The sequence below is a fragment of the Haliotis rufescens genome, unplaced genomic scaffold (genome assembly GCF_023055435.1).
Source record: "Haliotis rufescens isolate VD_foot unplaced genomic scaffold, xgHalRufe1.0.p SCAF_30, whole genome shotgun sequence".
NCBI lineage: Eukaryota > Metazoa > Mollusca > Gastropoda > Lepetellida > Haliotidae > Haliotis > Haliotis rufescens.
In genome coordinates this window covers 2,117,404-2,144,815 of record NW_025964002.1, presented here as the reverse complement: position 1 = coordinate 2,144,815, position 27,412 = coordinate 2,117,404, and the positions used below count along the sequence as shown (strand labels likewise).

At 41.8% G+C, this 27,412-nt stretch overlaps 2 protein-coding genes across 2 annotated transcripts in view; both read left to right on the top strand.

Annotated features, from left to right (window-relative positions):
- The window catches only part of LOC125384509 (cell wall protein DAN4-like), a 46,069-nt gene extending 30,473 nt beyond the window's left edge, over nt 1-15,596 (top strand). Inside the window, exons 2-6 of the mRNA XM_048403990.1 lie at nt 9,148-9,292; nt 10,532-10,746; nt 13,088-13,333; nt 13,875-14,624; nt 15,146-15,596. Coding sequence (XP_048259947.1) covers nt 9,148-9,292; nt 10,532-10,746; nt 13,088-13,333; nt 13,875-14,624; nt 15,146-15,459 — 1,670 coding nt within the window. The 3' untranslated portion in view covers nt 15,460-15,596. The remainder of the gene's footprint in view (nt 1-9,147; nt 9,293-10,531; nt 10,747-13,087; nt 13,334-13,874; nt 14,625-15,145) is intronic.
- Nucleotides 15,597-20,709: 5,113 nt separating this feature from the next.
- Nucleotides 20,710-27,412, top strand: part of LOC124127083 (mucin-5AC-like) — a 44,389-nt gene continuing 37,686 nt past the window's right edge. The window contains exon 1 of the mRNA XM_048380462.1: nt 20,710-20,957. The gene's annotated coding sequence lies outside the window, so the exon portion shown is untranslated. The remainder of the gene's footprint in view (nt 20,958-27,412) is intronic.

The following is a 27,412-nucleotide window of genomic DNA, read 5'->3' as shown; positions in this document are numbered from 1 at the left end:
TCTGTTTTTTACTTTTCTAATCTTAAGTAGGGGGAAGCTTAAGAGAAATGCCGATGAGGCCATGAGGTCAGTCGGTACCGCTAACTGTTTCGTAACCTCTTCTCAATTTCACATTTTCGTCAGTTGAGTCCTTGGCACTGATGCTTAAAACATTCGGCTTTTTGATAGTTCGGTTCTGAACATGACAGCATTACAATTTTGCCATTATTTAGTTCGGTCCTACTATATAAAAGATGTTCGACACTTCGTCCAAGAACAATAATTAGGCCATGAATGCTCAACTTTCGGAGAAAGTGCTTGCTCGAGTTTACCTCAAACGTTATGAAATGCTGAGGCACCAGTTGCTGGAATATTGCTCGACATAAAGGGTAAGTTAACCGTTGGAAGGTTGAAGTCAACTCCCTTGTCAAACAGTCTTGTGGATAGTTTTGGTCACAGAGAATCTTTCGGCATAGATCTCTATATGAAACAAACGAGGCCAGTTTCGGACACATCTGGATGAATGAGTGAGTGAGTATGGTTTTACGCCGCTTTTAGCAATATTCCAGCAATATCACGGCGGGGGACACCAGAAATGGGCTTCGCACATTGTACCCATGTCGGGAATCGAACCCGGGTCTTCGGCGTGACGAGCGAACGCTTTAACCACTAGGCTACCCGACCGCCCCTCACATCTGGATGAAACCATGTTTCGATGGAACAAAGATGAACCGATCTTTCCTCTGATGAAAGAACTCATTGCAAAGTACGTACTGTCCCCTCCAGAAGTTGAAATGCTTGATTTAGTAGATCAGTAGAAGCCAGACTTCGGGAATTTATTGTCAGATTTGTAACTTTCCATCCCAAACTTCCATGTTCTGTTATTTCTTATGAATTTTATTAAATTCACATTTTCTATTTTTTCCCTTCAAAATTAAACCTTGCCATTGCTTCCATTAGATATGATTTATGAAATATCTTCCATCGTTTTTCTTCAGTTATTTCCCTCCAGTTGATCTTCAAATCAATTCTCAATTTCCTTCCACGCGTTATTCATAATTACATTTGCAGTAAATGATTTTTCTGTGTTGCACATGTTAAAGACCAAAGTTCATTTTCTCATTGTTACTAAATGTGGTCGCCCGTTGGATGTTTCTATGGGGGTTGAAGGCAGGGGGACCACATTTGCTGAAATGCCATTTTTTCGACATTGATGTACAGACAACGCAATCTTCTTATGTCAATACGAAGTACGAAAGAATATTATGTACTGAATTAAAAGGCACGTCATTATCTTGATGGAAATGGCATTTCAAAAGTAATTATCAACCACATTAACGCAGGATAATACATCCGCCATTTTGGAATACGAAACCATGGCTTACGAATGCCCCCGTCATGTGCATTCTAGTCATATATACGGATAGCGGATATTCGATAAGATGTATATATGAGAACATTAACAATGAGGTATGATCAATGAATAATATTCAATCTCAATCATTAAAGCATTGTATCTTCTGCTTTGTCTCCCTAAACATAGCAGTAATCATTGAACACCGATAGTTTGATATTCATTCCATTGAATTAATTCAGATATTATCTTCATTGGGTATATTGAATGAATTCAATGAAGCGCTCGTTGCTTTAATGATTCTTGACCATAATCGAATCGTTCATAACTTTGAACCTATGGATCCCTGCATAGTTATTCATGAAGGAAACATATAACATCTGAATAGGGTCCATCTGAGCTTATACCACGAGTTGTTATAAAGGACTGACAGTTGGTGTGTGTGTAACCAAGAACTAGTCCCCACGCACAAAGTTCCAAAGGAATACTTACCAAACAGGAAAAAGTTGCAGAGAACATCCACCGACTGTGTTGTTTGTTTGTTTGTTGTTTTACGCCGCATTCATCAATATTCCAGATATATGACTGCGGGCTGTAAATAATCGGGTCTGGACCAGACAATCCAATGATTGATATCATGAGCATCGATCCACGCAATTGGGATCGATGACCTGCATCGACCAAGTCAGCGAGTCTGACCACCCGATCCCGTTGGTCGCCTCTTGCGACAAGCATAGGCGCCCTTACGGCAAGTATGGGTTGCTGAAGACTGTATTGATTTCATTTAGGAACTTTTGTTCAGTTAGAAGTGATCTTCTCTCTGCATTTGTTCCACATTTGATAGAAAGATGATCAAATATTAGGGGGAGCACATGTATGTCTACATGCTGGGTTCGCTACCTAAATACTGCATACATGTAGCCTAACGTAAGAAAATGCAGCATAATTATATTTGACCAAGCTGCATCAAGAACAGTCAGTTACAGTTAGTGTGAGTTACTTGTGTTCAAAATAATATACAAAAAATAATGTATATATATATTTCCTTTATGATATTCAAATCATAATATGTTTAAATACTCATAGTTGTTTTCCTTGTTACCAGTGACACTTCGAGGCTCTAGCACTACAAAGTGAGAGAGTGAGTTTGATTTTACGCCGCTTTTAGCAATATTCCAGCAATATCACGGCAGGGGGACACCAGAAATGGGCTTCACACATTGTACCCATGTCGGGAATCGAACCCGGGTCGAGCGAACGCTTTAACCACTAGGCTACCCCACCGCCCCTACCTTACCGCTACAAAGAAAACTGAACTATAACCTGTGCTGATCAGTGAAGAAACAGATCCAGTTCATATTCTAGATGTAATTATTAGACAGAAACCGTTTAAACTGATATATTGGTAGAGGGACTCCTTACTTGTGAAGAATTATCTCAAAACAAATCGAGAGTATTATATAATTTGGTGCTTCTATATCTATTTTGCTGAGTTATGAATTTGTCACAATCAGAATCAAATCTAAGTCAGGATTTAGTAACTTATAAAACATTGTTATTAAATCTAAGTAATCTAAGAAAAGGTACATCCTTGTACGGACAGTTTCCTCTTGTCAGTTCGGTCATGTGAATAGTCCGCATTCTCTTGATAAAGATTCATCTAAATAAATGTATTTGTTAACTGCAGAGAAATTAAAAGGCTAATATATTAATATAAGGAGCAAGTACAGTTTGGTTCCCTGACCTGTGTATATGCAAACATGCATACACAAGATTGTTTCTGAATTGCAACCCAGACGAAAAATCACCCAAAAATGCACTAAGTCTGACATATTTCACGAAAAAAATGAAAAATATCAAATGCCCTGATTGACAAAAGACACCAATTCATCCCCAGGTCTGTACACATACAAAGTTTTGTGAAACAAAAATGTAATAGTTTCCACGTTATAACCCGGGTGGAACCCTACCCATCTTGTTTCACATGAAAAAATGTATCAAATCTCTAAATGACAAAAGGCACCAGTTCAACACATAAGTAATATGTGTACAAAGCTGGGTTATGAAATATTGAACAGTTTTTTAGTTCTGCTTCGGAATCGAAATATGTAATGGAAACCAGAAAGATAAAAAATGTTCGAAATCACTAAGTGGCAAAAGGCACCAGTTCCGCACCCAACTGATATGTGTTCAAAGTTTGGTTAAGAAATATTGAACGTTTTTTTAGTTCTGCTTCGGAAATGAAACGAGAAAGAACGGACGGACGGCACCCATTCCGATGTCACCATCCCACTTCGTGGCGAGGGATAAGACACACATCTCGTCAACCTGAGGTAGACATCCCTCCGATTATACTCATTGTTTGCTGTGCATTAGACAACAAACTGGAAAATAATCTAGATAATGTTTTCTACTCGTCTGCAGGGAACGGCCGTAGAATTATAATGTCTTCTACTAAAAACAACATAATAACACCCCAACAGCGTCGAGCATCGTTCTCATACACAATTCATAATGCTTTTGTTAAGGTTCATCACGACTAATTGGCTAATGTGGAACCAGTTAATTATATTGTACACTTGCTTACTGCAAATGTATCGCGCAAGATACACACTGGAACTGAAGCCACAAGGGACTGTACCCGTCCTGTTTCCGTATGCGTATGATTAACGATTGGGAGGACGTTGTTTGATTAACGATTGGGAGGACGTTGTTTGATTAACGATTGGGAGGACGTTGTTTGATTAACGATTGGGAGGACGTTGTTTGATTAACGATTGGGAGGACGTTGTTCGATTGACGATTGGGAGGACGTTGTTTGATTAACGATTGGGAGGACGTTGTTTGATTAACGATTGGGAGGACGTTGTTTGATTGACGATTGGGAGGACGTTGTTTGATTGACGATTGGGAGGACGTTGTTTGATTGACGATTGGGAGGACGTTGTTTGATTAACGATTGGGAGGACGTTGTTTGATTAACGATTGGGAGGACGTTGTTTGATTAACGATTGGGAGGACGTTGTTTGATTAACGATTGGGAGGACGTTGTTTGATTAACGATTGGGAGGACGTTGTTTGATTAACGATTGGGAGGACGTTGTTTGATTGACGATTGGGAGGACGTTGTTTGATTGACGATTGGGAGGACGTTGTTTGATTAACGATTGGGAGGACGTTGTTTGATTAACGATTGGGAGGACGTTGTTTGATTAACGATTGGGAGGACGTTGTTTGATTGACGATTGGGAGGACGTTGTTTGATTGACGATTGGGAGGACGTTGTTTGATTGACGATTGGGAGGACGTTGTTTGATTGACGATTGGGAGGACGTTGTTTGATTGACGATTGGGAGGACGTTGTTTGATTGACGATTGGGAGGACGTTGTTTCATTGACGATTGGGAGGACGTTGTTTGATTAAAGATTGGGAGGACGTTGTTTGATTGACGATTGGGAGGACGTTGTTTGATTGACGATTGGGAGGACGTTGTTTGATTAACGATTGGGAGGACGTTGTTTGATTACCGATTGGAAGGACGTTGTTTGATTGACGTTGAGGACGTTGATAGGACTTTGTAGAGCACTTGAGCGCACATTTGGTTGTCTGATGATTCTGTCGTGACGATTGTCACGATTGATGATTAAACAAAACATTCCACAGTTTTCTTCAACGAGCCAAGCATGTTGGACGTAATCTCATTGTCAATGTTGATGGTTCTATACTGCTGAAAGGTACAGAGATGAGTGTCAACCAAGTGAAGTGCTACATTGGCACATGCTCATTTTCTCAAGGGAAGGCTCTCTGAAAAACCTCTGCATCGAGTTTATGTAAAGTGTGATGAGAAAAACAGTAACCCTACTTGGACGAAGTCTGCTGGCCTGAAAAGTAAAACTGAAGGCTTTCTGCTACCAAAATGTAAATATGAAATATAGATCATGCAATGAATTTAACATTGTTAGTGGCAGAAAAAACACTATCATGATTTCGTGGCTTGATCCTTCGCCATGCTTCCGGTTATGACTTAGAGATCCATCCATGGTACGACCCAGAATATGTAGAGGGCGTCAAGGACAACGATTATTATAATATTCTTTGGAATGGGCCTATATGCTGTCTCGGACATATCCTCGCCAACAAACCCGTCCTTGTCCTTTTTCATAAATCCAATGAAACATAGAATCGTCTTTCTCATTTGGCACTAATGTGATGGACACGATTTAGGAAAAACATGGCAAATATGTGGACCTTGCTTACGAAATGTCCCGCCTGCATCCCAAGTACCCAAGTTGTCCGACTCCCGATTGTACTCGGTGCATTAGGTTGACTGACATTAGTCACGTACACGGGTTTTCTGCCAGGAACACAGCCCTTCTGACAATCTGGTTAATGATGAGTTTTGGCAGCCACAAGTAGTGTAATTGACATGACATGACGCGCTCTCCGTCTCGCACTTGTCAGCGCTGAACGAGCCTGGCCCGTGTCAACCTGTTATGTCTACACAGGTGCATTTTTCTCGGGTGCATCGAAACGTTCTTGCAATTGCGGCGCGCGTAGTTCCTTGTTGCGTCATTCCAACGGCTTTCTCCCTCTGAATGGCGGTTAAACGTGACGTATTTTCCTGGTACTTTTGGTTTGTGTGTTCGTAACGTGCCGTGTCACAAGTTTTATACAGTACTTTTGCACGTGCATTTCGTTCTACGTCGCCAAAAGTGGTTGGGGCAAAGAAATCTGCCTTTTGACACCGAATGTATTTGGTTATATGTGTGCGACACAATTAAGTCTTAATTTATGTAGATTTCTTAAGTTATCAAAATAGTAGAAAACTGTTTAGATGGTATACTTTCGTTTGAACAGCAGTTTATGTGGAAATGTTGAACAGTATACAGGAAGGTTCTTGCGCGAGGTGATTAGGTGAATAACTATGTCGTTGAAATGTTTCCCTACTGAGTTAGTGAGTGAATGAGTATGGTTTTACGCCGCTTTTAGAGTTATTCCAGCAATATCACGGCGGGAAACACCAGAAATGGGCTTCACACATTTTACTCATAAAGTGAATCCAACCCAGGTGTTCGGAGTGACGAGCGAACGATTTTACCCACTGGGCTACCCCCGCCTCGTTTCGCTAGTGGCTTGTTGTTCGACATTGTAATGGCAGGCCTCGACAGTAGTCAAAGGCACCCGAACCATTTGCAAGCTTGGTTCCATATGGTCACGGAGAACATATCAGAATCGTTCAATGGACTCTGATTTTAGCAGAGATTTCTGGAAAGGGTTTTGTCGCTTTTATATTTACGTAATCATCAGGCATGTCTTCGTGGACCCTTGCTTGATTTATTTGGCGACGTCAGCAATGACGGACACTCCTATTATCCGAAAAAGTCGAGTTTTGTCTAGATAATTCTAATGGCCATATGAGAGTGTGGGGATGGAACCTTTCCTGGAATGAAACTCTTCGGATGTCCCGATTGTCATGATAGGTATATTTCTGTCTTAACCAGATAACAGCCGTTGTCGTCTTTCAAACTGCTGGATCCGGAAATGGCTTGACAGCACATGGTATGTCACTTACAGAGGCCAAGGTTGTACCCTTTACAGCCAGCTACATTCAATCTAAACACGATAATACCTGGTCCACACCGCAAGGATAACTCAGACGCCTCTGTACCAGCGCAACAACGTTGCCAGACTCGCAGGCATTTCTGGTGGAATAGGATGCAATAGGCGTCATCAAGCCTAAGCCAAGAACAGCGAATGACCATCAGCTTGTCGGGTCAAATAAGGAAAGACATTAACAAGAACACCATAAAAACGTCTATTTCACTCCATGAACCAACGATGTGCCTGCATAACAACAAAAATATTATCTTAAACATTTACACAATCACCCAAGTAATGAAATGTCTTTGATATTGATTTACATCATTGGAAGCTTTTCAACACGTTCTTAAACATTCTTCGCGTTTCTTCTTCTTGTTCGGATGTCACCACTCCTTAATTACAGCAGTCTATCGACTTGCTTTAACAGATGGAACTGCTGCCGTAGTCTTGCAATTGAATTTCACAAATTGTTTCAGGCTGCTTTTATCGTTCATATCGAAACCGCTTAGGTGCACTAGTCGCCATTTGTCTAAGACTATGTTGTATCCGTTCACCGGCTTTTGGCTTTCAGATAGAAACATGTTATGGTGGTAAGCCGGGAATTAGGCATGGTGCTTCCGTCCTGCAATAGCAATATTAATTATTTATATGTCAACTTAGTGAATTGCACAGTGATAAATATTAACATGTTGTATCATTCTTACCTTTGTAAATAAGCATTATTTTCATTCGTGTATAAATATCGTTTCAGAGCAACATATGCTTTGTTTTCAGATTATGCCGAAACTAATAGTCCTAATCATCGCAGGTGTTGTTTCATGTAAGTAGCTTGAATTTTAATATCACAGTTTAATGATACACGATCCCTCATATATCAGTATATTCCAAGTTCATGTTATGGATACAAGACAATGTGTTTCTTTGATGTATGCTTCATGGTATTTTCCTTTATATCTATAGACATTGGACATAGTCCTATATTTCAAAATGATCACAAACACAAAAAATCACCAGTAGAGCCTCCGAAACCTATTGAAGCAATACATTCAGTTACAGTCAAACACCACTGTCTCTATCTCGGATGTGTCGAATCGAAGGTTGTCTCGAACTCACAGTCCGATCCCAGTTTACTTTTGGTACTGTTTTTACCGGCTGCTGTCGAACAAGGTGTGTCTTCTTCACGACTCCATTTATTGTCAAAGAGTTAAAACTTGAAACCTGATTAATCGAACCCGGTTCTTCTTGCGTAAAGGACCCGTGAAGATTCCGGGGTAGAATAGGTCTTCAGCAACCCATGGCGACTATGCTTGTCGTAATAGGTGACTAACGGGATCGGGTGGTCAGGCTCGCTGACTTGGTTGATGCATGTCATCGATCCCAATTGCGTGGATCGATGCTCATGATATCAATCACTGGATTGTCTGGTCAAGACTCGACTATTTACAGACCACCGTCATATAGCTGGAATATTGCTGAGTGCGGCGTTAAACAACAAACCAACCAAACAACTAATCTTGCGTAAAGACAAATGCATTCGTTGATTAATCCGCTTTCCCATTTAAAAACAGCTTCGTAGCGCTAACCATGAATTCACTTTCCTTCCTGCATTAAAGTACATTGGAGCCCAACACTTAACAAGTCGATATTGCAGACATTCCACTCGAAAGACAGACAGTGACAGAATAATATTTTGAACACACTGACTCCTGCAAACTTCATATTCACGTGCAATAAATTCAGCTTAACGATCAACATAGAACTTTCAAAGAAATAGTTCATCGTATATCCTATACACAGTCGTGTCACTTAAATATATAATACGTATATGATACGTGTCTGCTTCAAAGCTTCAAGACACCAAGATGCAAGTAGAAATCAGTTGCATCATCGCACAGTGTCAGATATACTTGTTTGTTTATCTTCACATTATACTAGGGTCACCTGTGACCAAGTCGTCTAATTCGCTGTGCAGGGTTGCGTCCCTTGGGTGTATAAAAACTATGAAAGTGGGTTCGAATCCTGTTTCACCCTGATTTTGTTTCTAGCTTTGTCAGCACAATACCCTTGCTAGTCGGTTTCAATAAATTGTAAACGTCTGAGACCTGCATCACTTCGGGCTTCCATCCCACATTAAGCTGACACGCCGTCATATAACTGACATACTGTTTAAAGCGGCGTTAAACCCAACTCACTCACTCACTTCTCGTTGCAGGCGTCCAGTGTGACAGCCTCTGGGGCAAAACATTCTACATCTATAAGGACAGTAGGACATGGAACGAAGCGAGAAAAATATGCGAGAGCAATGGACGACGCCTGGCCCAGATAGACAACAAACAGACAGTGGATGCTCTTCTTGCGTATGCAAATACAGCTCATTGGACAGATAACATGTATGCCAAAATTTACCCATAACCATTTTTGACGAACTACATGCACAGGAGGCCCGTGAAGATCCGGGGTAGAACAGGTCTTCAGCAACCCATGCTTGCTGTAAAAGGAGACTATGCTTGTCCAAGTCAGCGAGCCTGACCACCCGATCCCGTTAGTCGCCTTTTACGACAAGCATAGTCGCCTTTTATGGCAAGGATTGGTTGCTGAACAACTATGCCACCTTATGTCCTTTAAAAGTAAAGTGGCCTGTGAAAATCCAGGGTAGAATTGGTCTTCAGCAACCCATGCTTGCCCTAAAAGGCGACTATGCTTGTAGTAATAGGCGACTTACGGGATCGATTGGTCAGGCTCGCTGACTTGGTTGATGCATGTCATTGATCCCAATTGCGTGGATCGATGCTCATGATTTCTATCACAGGACTATCTGGTCCAGACTCGATTATTTACAGACCACCGTCATATAGCTGGAATATTGCTAAACAACAAACCAAACCAACCCCAAAACCAAAACATGCACAGGACCTTTGGTTACGATGCCTTGATTATTTAATTACATTTTTAAGGAAACATGCACTTGTCATTAATGCAGACAATGTAATTATCATCATCTTTCCTTCTGAAATAAATGACCAAGTAATGTTACAGTTTAGTGTTGGTAACGTGTAAAGCAATTCTTTGCTTCTCAAAGTAAAACTTACAAGCGACAATACTCTCTTCATACTCATAGGAAATCTCTGTACGATTTTGACTGTATCATGTCTACGAATCACTATCAAATAGTGATTATACCAGCTGAACGTATCCTGCCCAATTGGTGGCACCCGTCACAAACACATGCAGGGGCAAGTCAAATGTTCACCTGAACAAACACGTGAAAAAATGATGCAAGTTAAAGTAAGGATTTGCATCGGACATCATGTTGGTCACTTATGCGTCAAACGTGGTAATAAACCTCCTAAACAAATTGGGTTTAACGTCGTTTTAATAGTACTGTAGTCGAAGAATGTGATGCATGTTTGCCTATCCACAATGGTCATACCTGGTACTGAAGGCAAACACGGTTCTGTTTGGCAGGATAACGGCTGTGTAAAAAAGGGCGTTTATTTGGGTCTTTTAAATCTTTTTATTTCTGTGTCCTGTGTTAGAAATATAACTCTGGAGTTAAAAGTTAAAATTTAAAATACAGTGTTTACCTTTGACCCTAGGCAAGGACATTTCTGGATTGGGCTGAACCGCGCGGACAACGCACTTTATCACCGCTGGGATCACTGTGAGAGTACTGACGGTTCGTCCTTCACCTTCTGGGCGGAAGAGCCGGCTACGGACAAAAAGTGTGTATTTGCTGAAAATGACATATTAAGATGGAAGAACGAAGTGTGTGACAGCAGCAGCTATCAGTATCTTTGCCAGGAGGACACAGGTGAGGAACAACCTAGGGATTCACGAACTCTTATTGTTGTGACCGTGCATTATCGGACCGCCTCCGTGGTCTAGTGGTAGAGCGTCCGCCCCGAGGGGAAGATCCGGGGTTCGATCCCCGGCCGCGTCATACCAAAATACGTTAAATGATGGTACTTGTTGTTACCCTGTCTGGCGCTCGGCATTAAGGGACTAAAACAAGGACTGGTCGGCTCGGAGTCAGTATACTGTGTCTGAGTGGGGTATTCATGTTAAACTGCGGCATGGTATCTCAGTGAGCTAGCACTATAAATCGGCATCAGTCAGGACTAGTACAAGCAGACACACACACACATACACGTACATGCACGTCGCTATATAAGTGCAATAATCTTGGACGAGACGTTCAACCACATTTCACCTCACCTCACCTCACCGTGCATTATCATTGACCTTGGATACTGAAACTACCCCTACGACCATCGCAATTTACAAGCGTTATTTAATTCTTCACATTGATACAAGTCTTACACTTTAAGACACTTACGTCATAAAACCTGTACTTTAGCAGGTACAGACGCACGTTGTCCCTCCTCTACATCATCACAGTCTAAGATGTACGTCGCAACGCAGATACGTTATGCACACAGACGCACATTTTCACGCTCTCACGTCATCAGACTTACATCTACATAAATTTTCAATCGAAGTTGTCCGAGAAATCAAAACACAATATCCCCGCTTTTGACACATTATTATACTTGAAGTAATCATGTGTAAACATTGAGAGTAAGTAAAACATGTCTTTAGTTTTCATTGTAAACCTTCAGTGACGTCACCCTATCTTCTACTGTCGGATTAAATCTCATAAACAGGATGTTGTAAACTCCCTTGATGTTTTTGTACAAGTTTCGTTTAGATTGTACCAGAAGGCGACAGAGGCGTTGATAAATCACAATATTTTTAAGGATGTCTTTTACAAGTCCCGTCCGCCAGCAACAGATATTTTACGCCCGTTTCCTAAGGTTCATGGAAAGTATGTTTGAAACACAAAATTGTTGATAAATATTGTTTTAAGTTTCTCTTTTCGGTTACTAAGTTACATAAAACACTTCCTTCGGATTTTTATGATATTTAAAACCTTTATCCTGTTGATGCCGGTTTTAAATATCATAAAAACCTTTGGACGTCTTTTATCCTTCACTTATAAGCACTTTACTTTTAGTTGGTTCGTTGTTGTTTAACGCCGCACTCGGCAATATTCCAGCTATATGAAGGCGATCTGTAAATAATCGAATCTTGACCAGACAATCCAGTGATTGACATCATGAACATGGATCCACGCAATTGGGATCGATGACATGCATCAACCAAGTCAGCTAGCCTGACCACCCGATCCCGTTAGTCGCCTATCACGACAAGCATAGTCGCCTTTTAGGGCAAGCATGGGTTGTTGAAGACCAATTCTACCCAGGATTTTCACAGGCCACATTACTTTTAATGGACATAAGGTGGCATAGCTCTTCAGCAACCAATCCTTGCCTTAAAAGGCGACTATGCTTGGTCCAGATATGTCATCGTATCCCTATTGCGTGGATTGATGCGCATGATGTCAATCATGTCTGGTCCAGACTCGATTATTCTTCCGACCGCGGTCATATAGCTGGAATATTGCTGAGAGCGGCGTTAAACAACAAACAAACAAATTTAAAAGACATTACATTTATTGGGTTTATTGGGAAAGCGCTTGTAGTTCTTCAAAAATGTAGGAAGGAATATAAGCAAGACGCGACTAGTTTATTTGTATGTTTATTTGTTGTTTAACGCCGCACTCCTGTGTGTTTGTTGGTTCCAGGTCCCTGTACATATACAGACTTTAGTGGGACGTGTACACTTTACATTAACACTTACACGTTGTAGCCCTTTACATTAACACTTACACGTTGTAGCCCTTTACATTAACACTGACTTACGTCTTAACCCTTTACATTAACACTGACTTACGTCGTAACCACTTTACATTAACACTTACACGTCGTAAGCCCTTTACATTAACACTGACTTACGTCGTAACCACTTTACATTAACACTGACTTACGTCTTAACCCTTTACATTAACACTGACTTACGTCGTAACCACTTTACATTAACACTTACACGTCGTAAGCCCTTTACATTAACACTTACACGTTGTAGCCCTTTACATTAACACTGACTTACGTCTTAACCCTTTACATTAACACTGACTTACGTCGTAACCACTTTACATTAACTTTTACACGTCGTAAGCCCTTTACATTAACACTTACACGTTGTAGCCCTTTAAATTATCTGACTCTGTCCTGTGCGTTTGTTGGTTCCAGGTCCCTGTACATACACAGACTTCAGTGGGACGTGTACAGGGCCCGGCCATGCTGAAGCTTCTGTCGTTCCTGGTGTGGATGTGGCTGAATGTGAAGACTTGTGCAGTAACATCCTACAGAACAGGCTGGCATGCTGGATGTACAGTTACGACAATCCCACCTGTACGCTGTATTTCGACACGGACCCATGGGCATGTACACAACCGTCACTGGCAGCGACAGCAAAGACGCGGGTCTGCTTTACATGTGTGTATACATGATTGCTCACTTTGTTACTTCTATCATCTAAAGAAATGCAAAAAAGACTGATTTGCCTTGTTCAAACTTGCTTACAGCCTGCCATTACACAGCGGGAATATTGTAACCTTTGGCGTAAAACAACATTCACGTCAGTCTGCTTGGCTTCGTTCACGCGAGTATATATTCACCCAAGAGACCGACCATTAAACTTACTGGAGCGTCGGTCGGTTTTGTCAGAGATCGATTAATCTTCACAGCTCCAAGATTACACGACCCGTGAAGATCCGGGGTAGAATATATAGGTTTTCAGCACCCCATGCGTGCCATAAAAGGCGACTGTGCTTGTCGTAAGAGGCGACTAACGGGATCGGGTGGTCAGGCTCGCTGACTTTGTTGAAGCATGTCATTGTATCCCAGTTGCGTGGATCGATGCTCATGATGTCAATCACTGGATTGTCTGGTCCAGACTCGATTATTTACACACCGCCGTCGTGATCATGTAGCTGAACTCACTAACCCTCCTGTGTAATTTCGTTTTTGCCGACAGTCGATGCAGTTACTTCGTCCTCAAGCTACAGCAACTCTAATACCAAACCAATTATCAACTGCGACTCATACACAACCCAACCTGCAACTACCTCGACACCAACGACAACAACGTCCTCTACAACCACGGCAACTACCACCACAACTACTACGGGGGTAGCTACTTCTATCAATACCATCGCACCTGCAGTTATAACAACAAGCACGTCAAATATATTTGAAGTATATACATCGCCGGAAAATACCACATCTATATCTACCAACAATGGGGCAGCTGCTGCTGAACCAACAGCTACTTCTAACAGCGACACCGCAACGGCTGGTATAACGGAGACTACTACATCATCGGCAACGATTGCAAATATCAGTATGGCAACTAATCCCACTACACCAGCCACTGCAAATATCACTATGGCAACTAATCCCACACCACCAACAACTACAAATATCACCATGGCAACTACTCCCACTACACCAGCCACTGCAAATATCACCATGACAGCTAATCCAACTACACCAACAACTACAAATATCACCATGGCAACTACTCCAACTACACCAGCCACTGAAAGCATCACCACGACAACTACTCCCACTACGACGGCCACTGGAAGTATCACCATGGCAACTAATCACAATATCCCGACCACTGCAAGTATCACTATGGCAACTACCACGACTAACCCAGCAAGCACGCCTGCAGGAGCATCACCTATGACTGCCTTTCAGGCGTCGACGTCAACAGCAACAGGTACCGCAGCCTTCACTACACAAAATGTAACATCTACATCCACTGCATCATCACAACCTATCATTTCTTCAACAACCGTCGTGTCGCCTTTCGTGGGAAGCAAGTTGAAATATCACCAGCAACAAATCAAAATAATGTGGGGCTACTATTGTTAAATTTTTTGTACTTTCGTCATTTGGTTATCTTCACGATAATCTGTTTTCCAAGATCATGTGCTTTCGACAAATAAAGTTTAAGCAAAAGTAAATTGTAAGCATTGACAAAATTCACAGATACCATAACACAAGCCCCGATGATGTTTCCAAGTATGTCAGCACCATACCCGTGCTCGTGGGTTTCAACGAATTGATAAACGTCTAACACCTGCATGTCTTCGGGCTTTCCTCCCACATTAAGCTGACACGCCGCGATATAACTGGAATACTGTTAAATGCGGCGTTAAACCCAACTCACTCACTCACTCATCTTCGTACTGAAATGTGATGACAAAGAATAATTTTGCTTATACCATATATTTTCAGACTCTTCTGGGAACAACGAAACCTGCCCGTGTTTGGTGTGCGTTGAAACAAAAAATATGACCGAGATACAGCGTATTGTGGACGCCCTACTCCTTCGCCTGACGTTAGACAAGTCCAAGCTGTCATCCACCAGAAGGAAGCTGGAATCAGTGCCGGACGGCAGACCCTCAGCACAGGCCATTGGCTACTCGGGGATAACCTTCATCGTGATCACGATCAGTTTCTTTCTTCTAAGTGATATGATACGACTCTGTCAGTTTTTCCAAGACAAAAAATCGAACCCACAATCACAGATCAGAAACAACACTGCCTGAAGAATGACGATACATGGTCAAATGGTGTCGTGAAAATATGTAAATGAAAAAGTGTAATGTGACCGTAAAGGATGCGAAATATGTGGTGTTATGCCCTAATCGAGAAGCGTTTTGTGATACACGTAGCGTGTCAATAAAAGCGACAAGACTATTTTCATAGCCACAATAAATATCTGCTAAAAACAGAGTCGATTGTACGATTCCGTCTATATCACGAGGATGTGTTTATGAATCGCCATCAAACAGCAATAATACCAGGCGTTCGCGAAAAGGCGTGTGTATCCTGTCTTACCGGTGGCACCCGTCAGGTAATTATATGTAAGAGGCAACTAAAGCTTGACAGTACAAGCTATGAAAGCAAATGCTTTCTCATCTGACGTTAACTTCTCATTGTTAACGTCTATGTAAAATTTGAGGTTAAGACATTTTGGCATTTGCACCAATTCTGTCCTCTTTCTGTTGATTTGTTTCATTATCCATAGAATCGGAATATCTGATCGGATTGACAAAGTCAAAACAAAGCAATTTTCCAAGACGTTTCACGTAAGCTTTAAGTATATCTGATGATCTGATATCGTTCAATCAAAATCAAAAAGACAATTCCCTTCCTTTGATTCATCCACCTGAACTAGAAACCAAGGAGACAATCTGCAGTGGGACCGCCTCGTCTATACCATATTAAGAGCTGGACTGTTGCAGAGAGCGGCGTTAAACAACAAACAACAACAACAACATCTATGCATAATGATTCAGAGTGACAAAACACTCTCCGCAAGATTCTACCACAAGAGGTCTGACTTCAACTTACCAATAGTCAACTTTCCCTTCATGTGGAGCAATATTCCGGCATCTCCTGCCCTTGGTGTCTAACTTTTGAGGTACACTCGATCATGCTCTTCCTACAAAGATTCCAAAGAGCGTCATACCACTCATTCACAAAAGTTGTTTGATCAAGGTTGCAACGTTCAAGGCCTCAGTAAAGCTTTCAAACCGTTTGATGGGAGACATGTATAGGCTATTTCAAAAGTTGACGCATCACTGACAACAATTATGTACGATGCATTTCCCTATCTTGACTATGGTCCCGTGTTCTTTTTCCAGGTGAAGAGTTGACTTGCCTTTGAATGTGTTTGTGACTGGTGCCACCGATGGGACTCATCTTTCCATGAACACCTGGTATCATCAGTATTTAATGGGGATTCATGGACGCTTGATTATGGTCGAAATTGTACAATCGACTCTTATTTCTTATGAATATTGAAAAAGTTTTCTCGCTTTAATTTGCCTCAATACTTTGACAATGTTTCTGTGCCTATCTGCTTATATTCAATATCAACCTTCAAACCCTCAAAATTATGCTAAACTGTAATCTTAATTCACGTTCAACAGGCTTTGTATAAGAGTATCTGACTGCTGAAGGTAGGGAATAATAATGCAAGAATGTCATAAAATGCTTGTGGTCGTCGGTACGGTGATTATTTTTAAATAGTGCTTGGATTTAGCGTTGATAGTGCGTATTTTTACAAGTCGCGATTTGCTTTGTGTGTCAGAACTGCAAGCACACATTCACATCATAATTATACATAACTGTTATTTAGGGTCAAATGACAGTGATTAACTGAGTTCCAGTTGTAAATATTTAATGTTGCTAGTATTTACAAATATGTTGAAAGTGATGTTATTTAACGCTTTGTCAGTTTCAACAATGACAATACTCAATTGTGTAACATGTTCTTGATGTATTCGTGGGAATGTGGACAGACTTTGTGAATCCCTCCAATAACTATCTTACTAATGGATTTGATACACTCCGAAAAACATTGATGATTATCTAGTTTTGCCCACGTTTTGGCATACACTTCAACAGCATCCCTGATGAAGTTGAAATTATAGCCCCGATGGAATCTGCATGGTTTGCGGTACTTTGGGGCCACTGTACAATAACTGTCGAAGTGAGACCTTGCGACTTTTCACGAGGTCCCCAGTAATGACATGTCTAGAAGGTGAACAGCTAAAGCGAGAGTTTGAGCAATCACATTTTCTGGATGTGCCATCGAATGTATTCCTGGCACTTCCCATGGATTGTTTGTAGGTTAATTTCTTGATTTGGATGTTGATGTAGGAGATTTGATGTTTAAAATATTTACGGATGGCACTGAAAACAAATTTGTTCGGAAGGATATTGCCTAAATTGACTACATCATTAACCCTTTTACTACAGTTGTATTGTTCTTGGTTTAACCACCGCTGTCCCATCCTTCCTGTTCCCTTTCGTTGTTTAACGCCGCACTCAGCAATATTCCAGCTGTATGACGGCGGTCTGTAATAATCAAGCCGGACCAGACAATCCAGTGATTGATGCCATGAGCATCGACCAACGCATGACATGCATTAAACCAAGTCAACTAGCCTGACCACCCTTGAGTCGTCCCTACGGCAAGCATAGTCGCCTCTTACGGCAAGCATTGGTTCCTGAAGACCTACTCTAACCCGGATCTTCACGAGGCGCTGACCCACCCACTGCCTACAGTCGACATTCTGTTTGTACCAGAATTCGTTTCTTCTAATTGAATAATACCATTTAGGAACCCCTGATGTTTCGGACGCATACTGAAAAATAGGTCAATGCGGATTTTGTTGATATTGAACCGTTTCTTTCTAACAAGATGTCGCAACTCATCGAATGTATTTCAAATTTATATCTGGTTTGATACTTTTTCTGTGGCCATTACTTAAATGTCTTCCTGAAGCCACCTTCAGAAAGACATTTAAGTCATGGCCACAGAAAGAGTATCGGGTGAATGCTAGATTTTTTACAAAATTCTTAGTTTCATGTGACCAAAGGAACGATGCTGAAATAATGATATAGCGTGATTCCTGTGTGATTATAGAGTGATTCTTGCTGGCATGTTTTGTCGTATATGCCATCAACATGAATCATTATATAACTTATCTTTTTGCACTGTGACTTCGCCATATTAAAAAATGTATATGCAACTATGATTCTATGTGCTAAACCACTGACAGTTATAGGGATAGAGCCTCTGCACCAAAAGAGAAGGTCGGTCGATGGATCCTCTAACCGCGTCATACAAGGAGACGTTAATAGATGGGACGCGGTACAAAGAGGAAAAGCAAAAAGCTCGGATCGATATTTACAGTTTCCGAAGACGCAGCTCCCAGAGGACAATTCCGATGTTTTCCATCTTTGTTTCATTATATAGCTGACTGTATTGGCTTGAGACGACTGTATTGTTGTATGATGGTATAATCAATGAACAGTTTGTCTCCAAGCTTATTGTGTTCAACTCGTCACATCACTTTGTATCTTTTGTATCCCGTAGCTGCTGATTGTTGCGTTACAAGCCACCGTGCATATGCCCAAGTATGGGCACTATTATCAAATTAAGGTTTCAGAAAGACATCTATACTTCCCTTAATGAACCACATTATGACCGAGGATAGAGCGGCAAGACAAAACCAGAAATCGATTTGGTTTCATTGTCTGAGGAGACAGATTAGGAAATAATTCAGTATGCATTGCTATGTCAACCCAGAGCAACAGCTGTGACAAATAAACGCCATAACCATGCAATAGAGTAGAATTTCTTCTGAGATGGATGAGTGTCATGAAGGACAGTTCTACATACACACTTCAGAATTCCTTGCAGAATGAAGTGTTGCGTGAACACGTTCGTATCGCGCAAGTCGCAAGGGGCAACTTGATGGAGCGAGTGAGTGAGTATGGTGAGTTCGCCGCTTTCAGCACTGTTCGAGCAATATTACGACAGGGGACGCCAGAAATGGGCTTCACACATTGTACCCATGTGGGGAATCGAACCCGGGTCTTCGGCGTGACGACCTAACACTTAAACTACCAGGCTACCCCACCACCCTAGCAACTTGATGGAGCGGGAGGTCCAGTTCATTCTCCGACGGCATAGAGGTCATCCTCGGTGGCTCTGTGTCTCTCCAGTGGCATATAGGTCATCCTCGGTGGCTCTGTCTCCGACGGCATAGAGGTCACCATCGGTGGCTTTGTGTGTCTCCGATGGCATGGAGGTCATCTCGGTGGCTCTGTGTGGCTCCAACGGCGTGGAGGTCATCCTCGGTGGCTTTGTGTGTCTCCGATGGCATGGAGGTCATCCTCGGTGGCTCTGTGTGTCTCTGGTGGCATGGAGGTCATCTCGGTGGCTCTGTGTGGCTCCAACGGCGTGGAGGTCATCATCGGTGGTTTTGTGTGTCTCCGACGGCGTGGAGGTCATCCTCTGTGGCTCTGTGTGTCTTCGGTGGCATGGAGGTAATCTCGGTGGCTCTTAGTGTCTCCAACGGCGTGGAGGTCATCATCGGTGGTTTTGTGTGTCCCCGACGGCGTGGAGGTCATCCTCGGTGGCTCTGTGGTTCTCCTTCTGCAAGGAGGTCATCCTCGGTGGCTCTGTGGTTCTCCTTCTGCAAGGAGGTCATCCTCGGTGGCTCTGACATCCACCGTCCAGACTCGGGTATTTACAGGCCCAAGTCACTTAAGCAAATCACAAATAAACATAAATAGGTCAATGCCCTTGGACATATTGACCTAGTTGACAATGTCCCATGACTTCTGGTCACAAGGAATGAATGTCCAAGGCTAGAAACTAATGTCCTGTAACACTCAGCCCCCCCCCCCCCCCCCCCCCCCCCCTCTCCCTCATCACAGATTACCAACTGGTCTGTCCAAAACCTACTTCAGCCCTAAAGGTAAACACTCAGCCCCCCCCCCCCCTCACTCCACACACACACACACACCACCCCCATCCCACACACTCATCACGTTTTATCAAGTGGTCTGTCCCTCAACTCCTTCAGCCTTAGCGATCAACACTCACCCAAACCCACCCAAATCCTCACTCCCTACACCCCCCTCATCACGGATTATCAACTGGTCTGTCCCTCACCTCCTTCAGCCCTGAAGATAAACACTCCCCTCCCCCATCCCTCCTCTCACACTCCGCATCTCGCAGCAACCCATGCTTGCCGCAAAAGTCGACTATGCTTATCATAAGAGGCGACTACCGGGATCGGGTGGTCAGGCTCGCTGACTTGGTTGAAGTATGTCATCAATCCCAATTGCGTGGATGGATGCTCATGATGTTAATCACTGGATTGTCTGGCCCACACTCGATTATTTACAGACCGCAGTCATATAGCTGGACAATTGCTGAGTGCGGCGTTAAACAACAAATAAACCAACGCTTCCCCACCCGGAATATGAAATGGTCTGTCCCAAACGACCATCTAGAGAATAAAAGCTTTCCCTCAGAAGACAGTATGATTATCACCTACAAATTGATCGCAGTCGGTCCTGCCATAGAGACGTGAACATTTTGCATTGTAGTTATTCTTTAATGTCGTCATAGTGCCTGACAACCTACTGTATCGTGGATGGTTTTACAGTGTCCAGCTGTGGCAACGTTCCACCTGTCAGACCGTTGGCCCTCCATCTGGCAAGACCACACCGTAAGGTAACGAAACATTTCCCTAATATTTTACAAATATTCAGGTATTTCTATAAGTATGTCTATATATAAGATGATAGTTACAGCTTATAAGCATTACATTTTCAAAGTTTTATTTTGTATATATCTAGACTTCCTTGTTGTGATCAAATAGGCGAATACCAAATATAAAACGTCATCGCCATTGGATAATCAGTCTCGATTATCCCTCGACAGATTCCGTTGGGCGTACAAGTCAACATTGTTGTGAAAATTATATGAATGGATCACTGAAAATCAGTGATGACACCTGGTGTTCGCGTGAATGGTGAGCATGTCCTGCCCAAGGGCATATACATAAAATATACAATATGTGATTGTTTGTTGTCTGAATCCTCCATGGTCTAGTGGAAAGAGAGTCTTCCCGGAGGGCAGAGGGTCGGTTTCCGGCACCCCCGACCGCGTCATACCACATTAAAATATTGTGCCTGTTGTCACTCTGCTTTGGCATTAATAGGATAAAACATTTCATCGCATCCCAATTGCGTAGATCCATGCTCATGATGTCAATCACTGGATTGTCTGGTTCAGACTCGATTATTGACATACCGCCGTGATATGGCTGGAATATTGCTGAGTGCGGCGTTAAACAACAAACAGACAAACAAACAAACATCGAGTGGCGGATGCTATCGCCACAGTTTGAGTTACTTGTACAGTTATAACTAGATCTGTGCAGGGACGGGCATGCATGGGTCTTCAGGACCATTCAACATTTACGATTTGGGCCTGGGAACTGGAACCGGACACAATGCGATCCCTGTTTTGATGCCACAGGGTTCCAATTCTTGCATTAATGTCACGACGTTTCACTATGTTGTTGTTTGTTTTTGTTGTTGTTGTTTAACGCAGCGCTCGACAATATACCAGCTATGTGACGGCGGTCTGTAAATAATCGAGTCTGTGTGCCCTAAGGTTGTGTGTCCTTAGGATAACTGAGTTTGAGGTGATTAATCGATAAAATCACGAAGACACCTTTCAACAAAGCAAATGTTTTGAGCACAACAAAAGCATGTTCAAATATTTAATAACATTCTTGGGTGGGAATTGTTCCATCCATGGGTTTACATTTGAAGTGAAGATGGATATCTATGATCAATAAACTTCGTGTGGTGTGTTTAGGAGGCACTGTCTGACTGAAACGAGAGATTAGCACGAAGACGACGTCGTCCTTATCTCTCGCCACTTCATGATGTGATTTTCAAGAGTTACGCATATAACCCCAGAAGCAGCGTGTTCGCATAGTTGAATATGTGTTTTAATGCAAACAAGCATCGGGCAATTGAAAATAGGAATAAGCAAACATGCCACTTCATGAAGAACATAACAAACGCAGAAAAAGTTCTAAAAGGGAGGGGGCACGGGTGGCACAGTCGTCTAAGTCGCCGCGATTCGCTGTGCAGAGTTGCGTCCCTTGGGCTCGCCAGAAACCTATGATTGTGGGTTCGAATTACGGTTCGCCCCGATTATGTTTCTAGGTTTGTCAGCACCATTCCCGTGCTCGTGGGTTTCACCGAAGTGGTAAACGTCTGAGACCTGCATCACTTCGAGCTTTCCTCCAACATTAAGCTGACACGCCGTGATATGACTGGAATACTGTTAAACACGGCGTTAAACCCAACTCACTCACTCTTGGTTCCTAAAGTTTGCTAAGCAGTTGCTAAAATTTACTAAGCAGTTGCTAAAATTTGCTAAGCAGTTGCATAAGCAGCTTGTTGGTCAGTTTTTAATACGAGTGCTTCGTTTCCGCTAGCAGTTTTCCGCCTTTATCTTGCTCGATCTTGGTAGAACTAACATAATTTTCGCGTTGGCTTTACTCAAATGAATATCGCTCCTTGCAATGAAACAGGGCAATCCATCTTGTCTGCTCTCTGAGATCTTTCAGGACAGAGTTGTACCAAAACATTATGCTTCATAGATCACCCGGAGGGTGCTAAATATGAAAGCATATCTTTCCTTTTGGTAAGTCCGTTAGCCGTACTACAGTCGTCTATAATGAAAAGTGTTGATTCTCCTTTGAATTTTTCGTGGCATACTCTTAAACAGTCTTGTAAACGATCGCCCGGATCAACTTGTGCAACTCAGAATCCTTTATTACCCAATCTCTTGATAGGTATGTTTTATTAACGTTTATAGTCGGGCACAGAATTAAAATAAGGGGGAAGAAATTGTAAAAATGACTTTGTAAAATATCTAGAATAAAATCTGTTTTTCCACACCCCATTTGCCCGCAGATGATAGCGCGGTGCTGTTCTTTAGGTAAAAGATTAATAATAGATTGCTGGCACAAAACTTTGTATATTAAGTTGCACATCTATAACCACGTACACATATACGTTTATTTTACCAGGCGTTTCGGCCTTCTTCATTTGTATAGTAACACCCTCACTAGCATTTCTATTTTCCGCCCACTACCGTGTAGTTGGTCATCATCTGTGGTTCGCAGGTCGAACCAAAGTACATACTTCGAGGTAGGTAATTCAGCCAGCGATACATCCCCAAGAGCCAGATCTTTTGCGACCACGTTAACTTCTGGACTTAGTCTTATAGAAGAGAGTTTTTTAATCTCATCCCACTGTTGATATGATTGCATGCCTTGACAATATAGTTGATAAGGCATGCTCTCGATAGTCAATTCTACTTTTGTAATCTTGGGGTTGTAGAACACCTTGGTATCTCTGGAAAATGGTTCAGGAGTGTCCTCAAACAACATTATAATACCCTTCAATGATCTAACAGGCATGTTTAGATTGATATTCCACGTGTGTGGTAGTCATTTAAAGTGAGTTCGTATTCTTACCTATCACCTAGGAATGCTTGATAGAAGGTCATATGACTATCTAGTAATCCAAAGTCAAGCGGAATATATATACTGAACAACAAAAGTTCCTGTGACATTGAATAAGATTTAATTCAAAGTTATCTTTTTTACCAAATCTGAAACAATTTCGGTTTGCAACAGATAAAAGACTCCTGTAAGTGTTCAAATGGTTTAATTTGCCATACTGACTTCAGAAAATGTGTGATTTCATAAAAAAACATGAACATGCCAAAATATCAATTTAAAAATCAATAGCGTGTGTCCACCTCTGGTTGCGATTCAAGCAACACATCTTCGTCTCATGGAATGGACCAGTCGTCGTACAAAGTCCTGTGGGGTAGCTGTCCATATCTGCTGGAGCATGTTTCGAAGTTCCTTGAGTGTCTGTGGAACACATGGTTGATGTCGAAGGCGCCGATCCATCTCATCCCACATGTGCTCGATTGTTGAGAGATCAGGGGAGCGATCCGGCCAGGTGATGACATTCACGTTGTTTTGTTGAAGAGAATCCTGAACAAGTCTAGCAATATGAGGCCGGGGGTTGTCATGTTGAAAGGTAATGACGATGCAAAAACGGTAGAACAACGGGGACGATGATCTCGTCGCGGTAGCGCTGTCTATTGAGATTTCCCTCTGCCACTATCAAACGGGTCCTCTGTCTTGCTGTAATCCCACCCCATACCATAATGCTGCCGCCCCCGAACCGATCTTCTTCCATGACACAATGATTGACGTAACGTTCACCTCAACGTCAGTACAATCGAATCCGTCCATCGCTGTGGCTGAGGTGAAAACCAGACTCGCCAGTGAAAAGAACTTGTCCCCTCTGCATGGCCGTCCAGCGTAGACGTGATTGACGGTGGTTTCCTGTCAAAATTGGACGTCTGGCGGGTCTTCTCGCGACAATCCCTGGACATCTGAGGCGGCAACGTACGGTTTGTGAAGATATTCGTCGATGGCCAGGGATGCTTCTTGCAGTCACTGTTGCTGGCTGTAATCGATTTCGTAGATGTGTTGTTCAAATACAGGTGTATTTTTTATTATTGGTTACCCGTGGCCTGCCACTCCGAGGATGGTCTCTTACTGCATTCGTCTGTTGCCAACGTTGCCATAAACATCAAATGGTGTTTCTGTGGACGTTAAATTGTCTTGCAACATCACGTTGACTCGATCCTGCTTCAAGCATACCAATGGCTCGCAGACGCTCATTTCCGGACAGGCGTGGCTTTTCGTAATGTTGAATAATTGCGTAATTATGTTGTTTTTCTGAGTGGTTGTTGTCAGCACGATGCTAAACAATGCATATGGAATCCCACTAACGCTCATGATTTTATATCCATTCTTGGGTAGTGAAATGCATGGGGCCTGCATTAAAGTCAACTTTTGCATGGAATGCATGCTTTTCTGTAGCAGGTGCGTTTTTGTGACTTGATTCCATACATGTACTACAATATTGAAAACCAAACTTTACCTGCTTGAAAAATGTACTAAAATATTGGTGTGACAGGAACTTTGTTGTTTAGTATAGAATCGATTACCTAATGCATCAGCAAAGATGGTATTATCCCCGCTAGCAGAACCTACACTCAGTCGCATTGAATTTTTTATTCGTAGTACCCTGAAACTGTAAGTTTTCCGGTTCTTTTGCTGTTCCCAAGAGTTCCATGTAACAGAAGTATACATTGCTGTCGTCAATACTCAAAACCTCATTATTGCTAATTTCAATCATAATTTTCTTTACAATTGCAAGACCTATGTTCTGAACAAGCTCCCTGCTAAGGTCAAGAGAAGCCAAACTAATTGTAAATGATAGTCGGGCAGTATCTACATGCATCAACCAAGGCTCGCTGATTTTGCTGATGCATGTCATCAATTCCAATTGCGTGGATCAATGCTCATGATATCAATCACTGGATTGTCTGGCCCAGACTCGATTATTTACAGGCCACCGTCATATAGCTGGAATTTGCTGAGTGCAGCATTAAACAACATGCCAAAACCCCCAAAAATGTAATTTCTAAAGCTATCATGGAATTGTGAGCACCGGTTACATCGACTAAAATCGTTGGATGAGTAAGGTTGGTTGCTTCAATACTACTCTTGGTTGTAACACCTCCCATATTGAAGTTATAATATAGTATCTTTGTATATTCAATATGTATGTTACACTCCCGGGAATAACAAATGGTCAGTCTCTTCAACTGCTTCACGCAATTGATAACTCGTCCTAATATATCTGATGGGTATTACAGTGTACGCTCACTCAATGATGAAAATTTTAAACCTTTGGGAGCTAGTCTCACACAAAATGAGTTGAATTGGGTGCTGATTTTAAGCAGTGGAACACATTCTATAAACCTTGACAGGGACTTAGCAAATACACTTTGATTTATAGGAAGAGAAGTGGCACTCACCACAACAGTGCATGGAGTTAAATTACCAGATACAGGTCCCTTTCAAGAGTTGTGCATCCAAATTGAACAGATAAGTACAATGGATAATATTCAACTCGAAAGTCCTTCAACTGTACTAAGAGCTATTCCAGTCAAAGATGAAAAATATAATAGCGGTAGAACGGAATCTTTCTCATAATTGCAATATAAAAAAAATTAAAGCTGGGTATTATTTCAAACCTCAAAATTTATCTATTAGATGTAAAACATTCACCTGTACATGTAGGATGTTTGAGTCTGTTACTCCATATTATAAATAATGGTTGATTTCTTAGGTCCTGGAATGCATAAGCTTAGACAATGTAATACATTTACTTTCTGATCTTGGAGAAGGATTTAATAACCCCGGTTATGGAGGGCAAGTTATATGCTTTACACTTTCAACATGATGTATACAAACAGAAAGATGTTATAAATCACAGAACCTGATGTCCCAGCACCTAATTTAGGGGTTTTAAATGATGGGTAAAAGGACATCATAAAAACTATTTATACAATCTTGCTCGCAACGATAACAATTAATGGGTTATGCTCAAAAAAGTGAATGGCTACTGAATATCGTCATTGCCCCTCCATATGTGACGATGGGTAAGGACATTGTTTAACTAAGATAATGAATAGTGGGATCGTACTTATATTCACTCAAAACGAAAAGGTGTGTTAGTTGCTCCCCTGCCAGGTGACCCAGGCCATATGTTATTGAGTCTCTCAGCATTAAAGATGTTAACTTAACTTTGGTTACTGAATTCAATGATATGTTATATAACTTGAATGCTATACCCGATAGTTCTCCAATTATTATGGATTTCTGGTTGGGGGATGCGCCAGAAGATGCCCCAGAGATATTACCGGGTCTATTAATTAAATGGCTTAAGAAACATGAGCGTCAACGTTGAAATATTATTATTCTGTCAAGAAGTTCCGTTGCAACACTTGTAGATGTCCAAGTTATGGTGGAAGCATTTCACTGATATTTATGCCCTAGAATATACACCTAATAAGGCTGATGTATATTCTCAAGGAATTGTCAACCGACCAAATAAATACTCTTATATAATATAATAATATATTTTATGGGTTTATATTCAGCGTTCGATGTACATTGTAGCACCTGAAAAGATGGATACTGTTGATGGATTTCGATTACA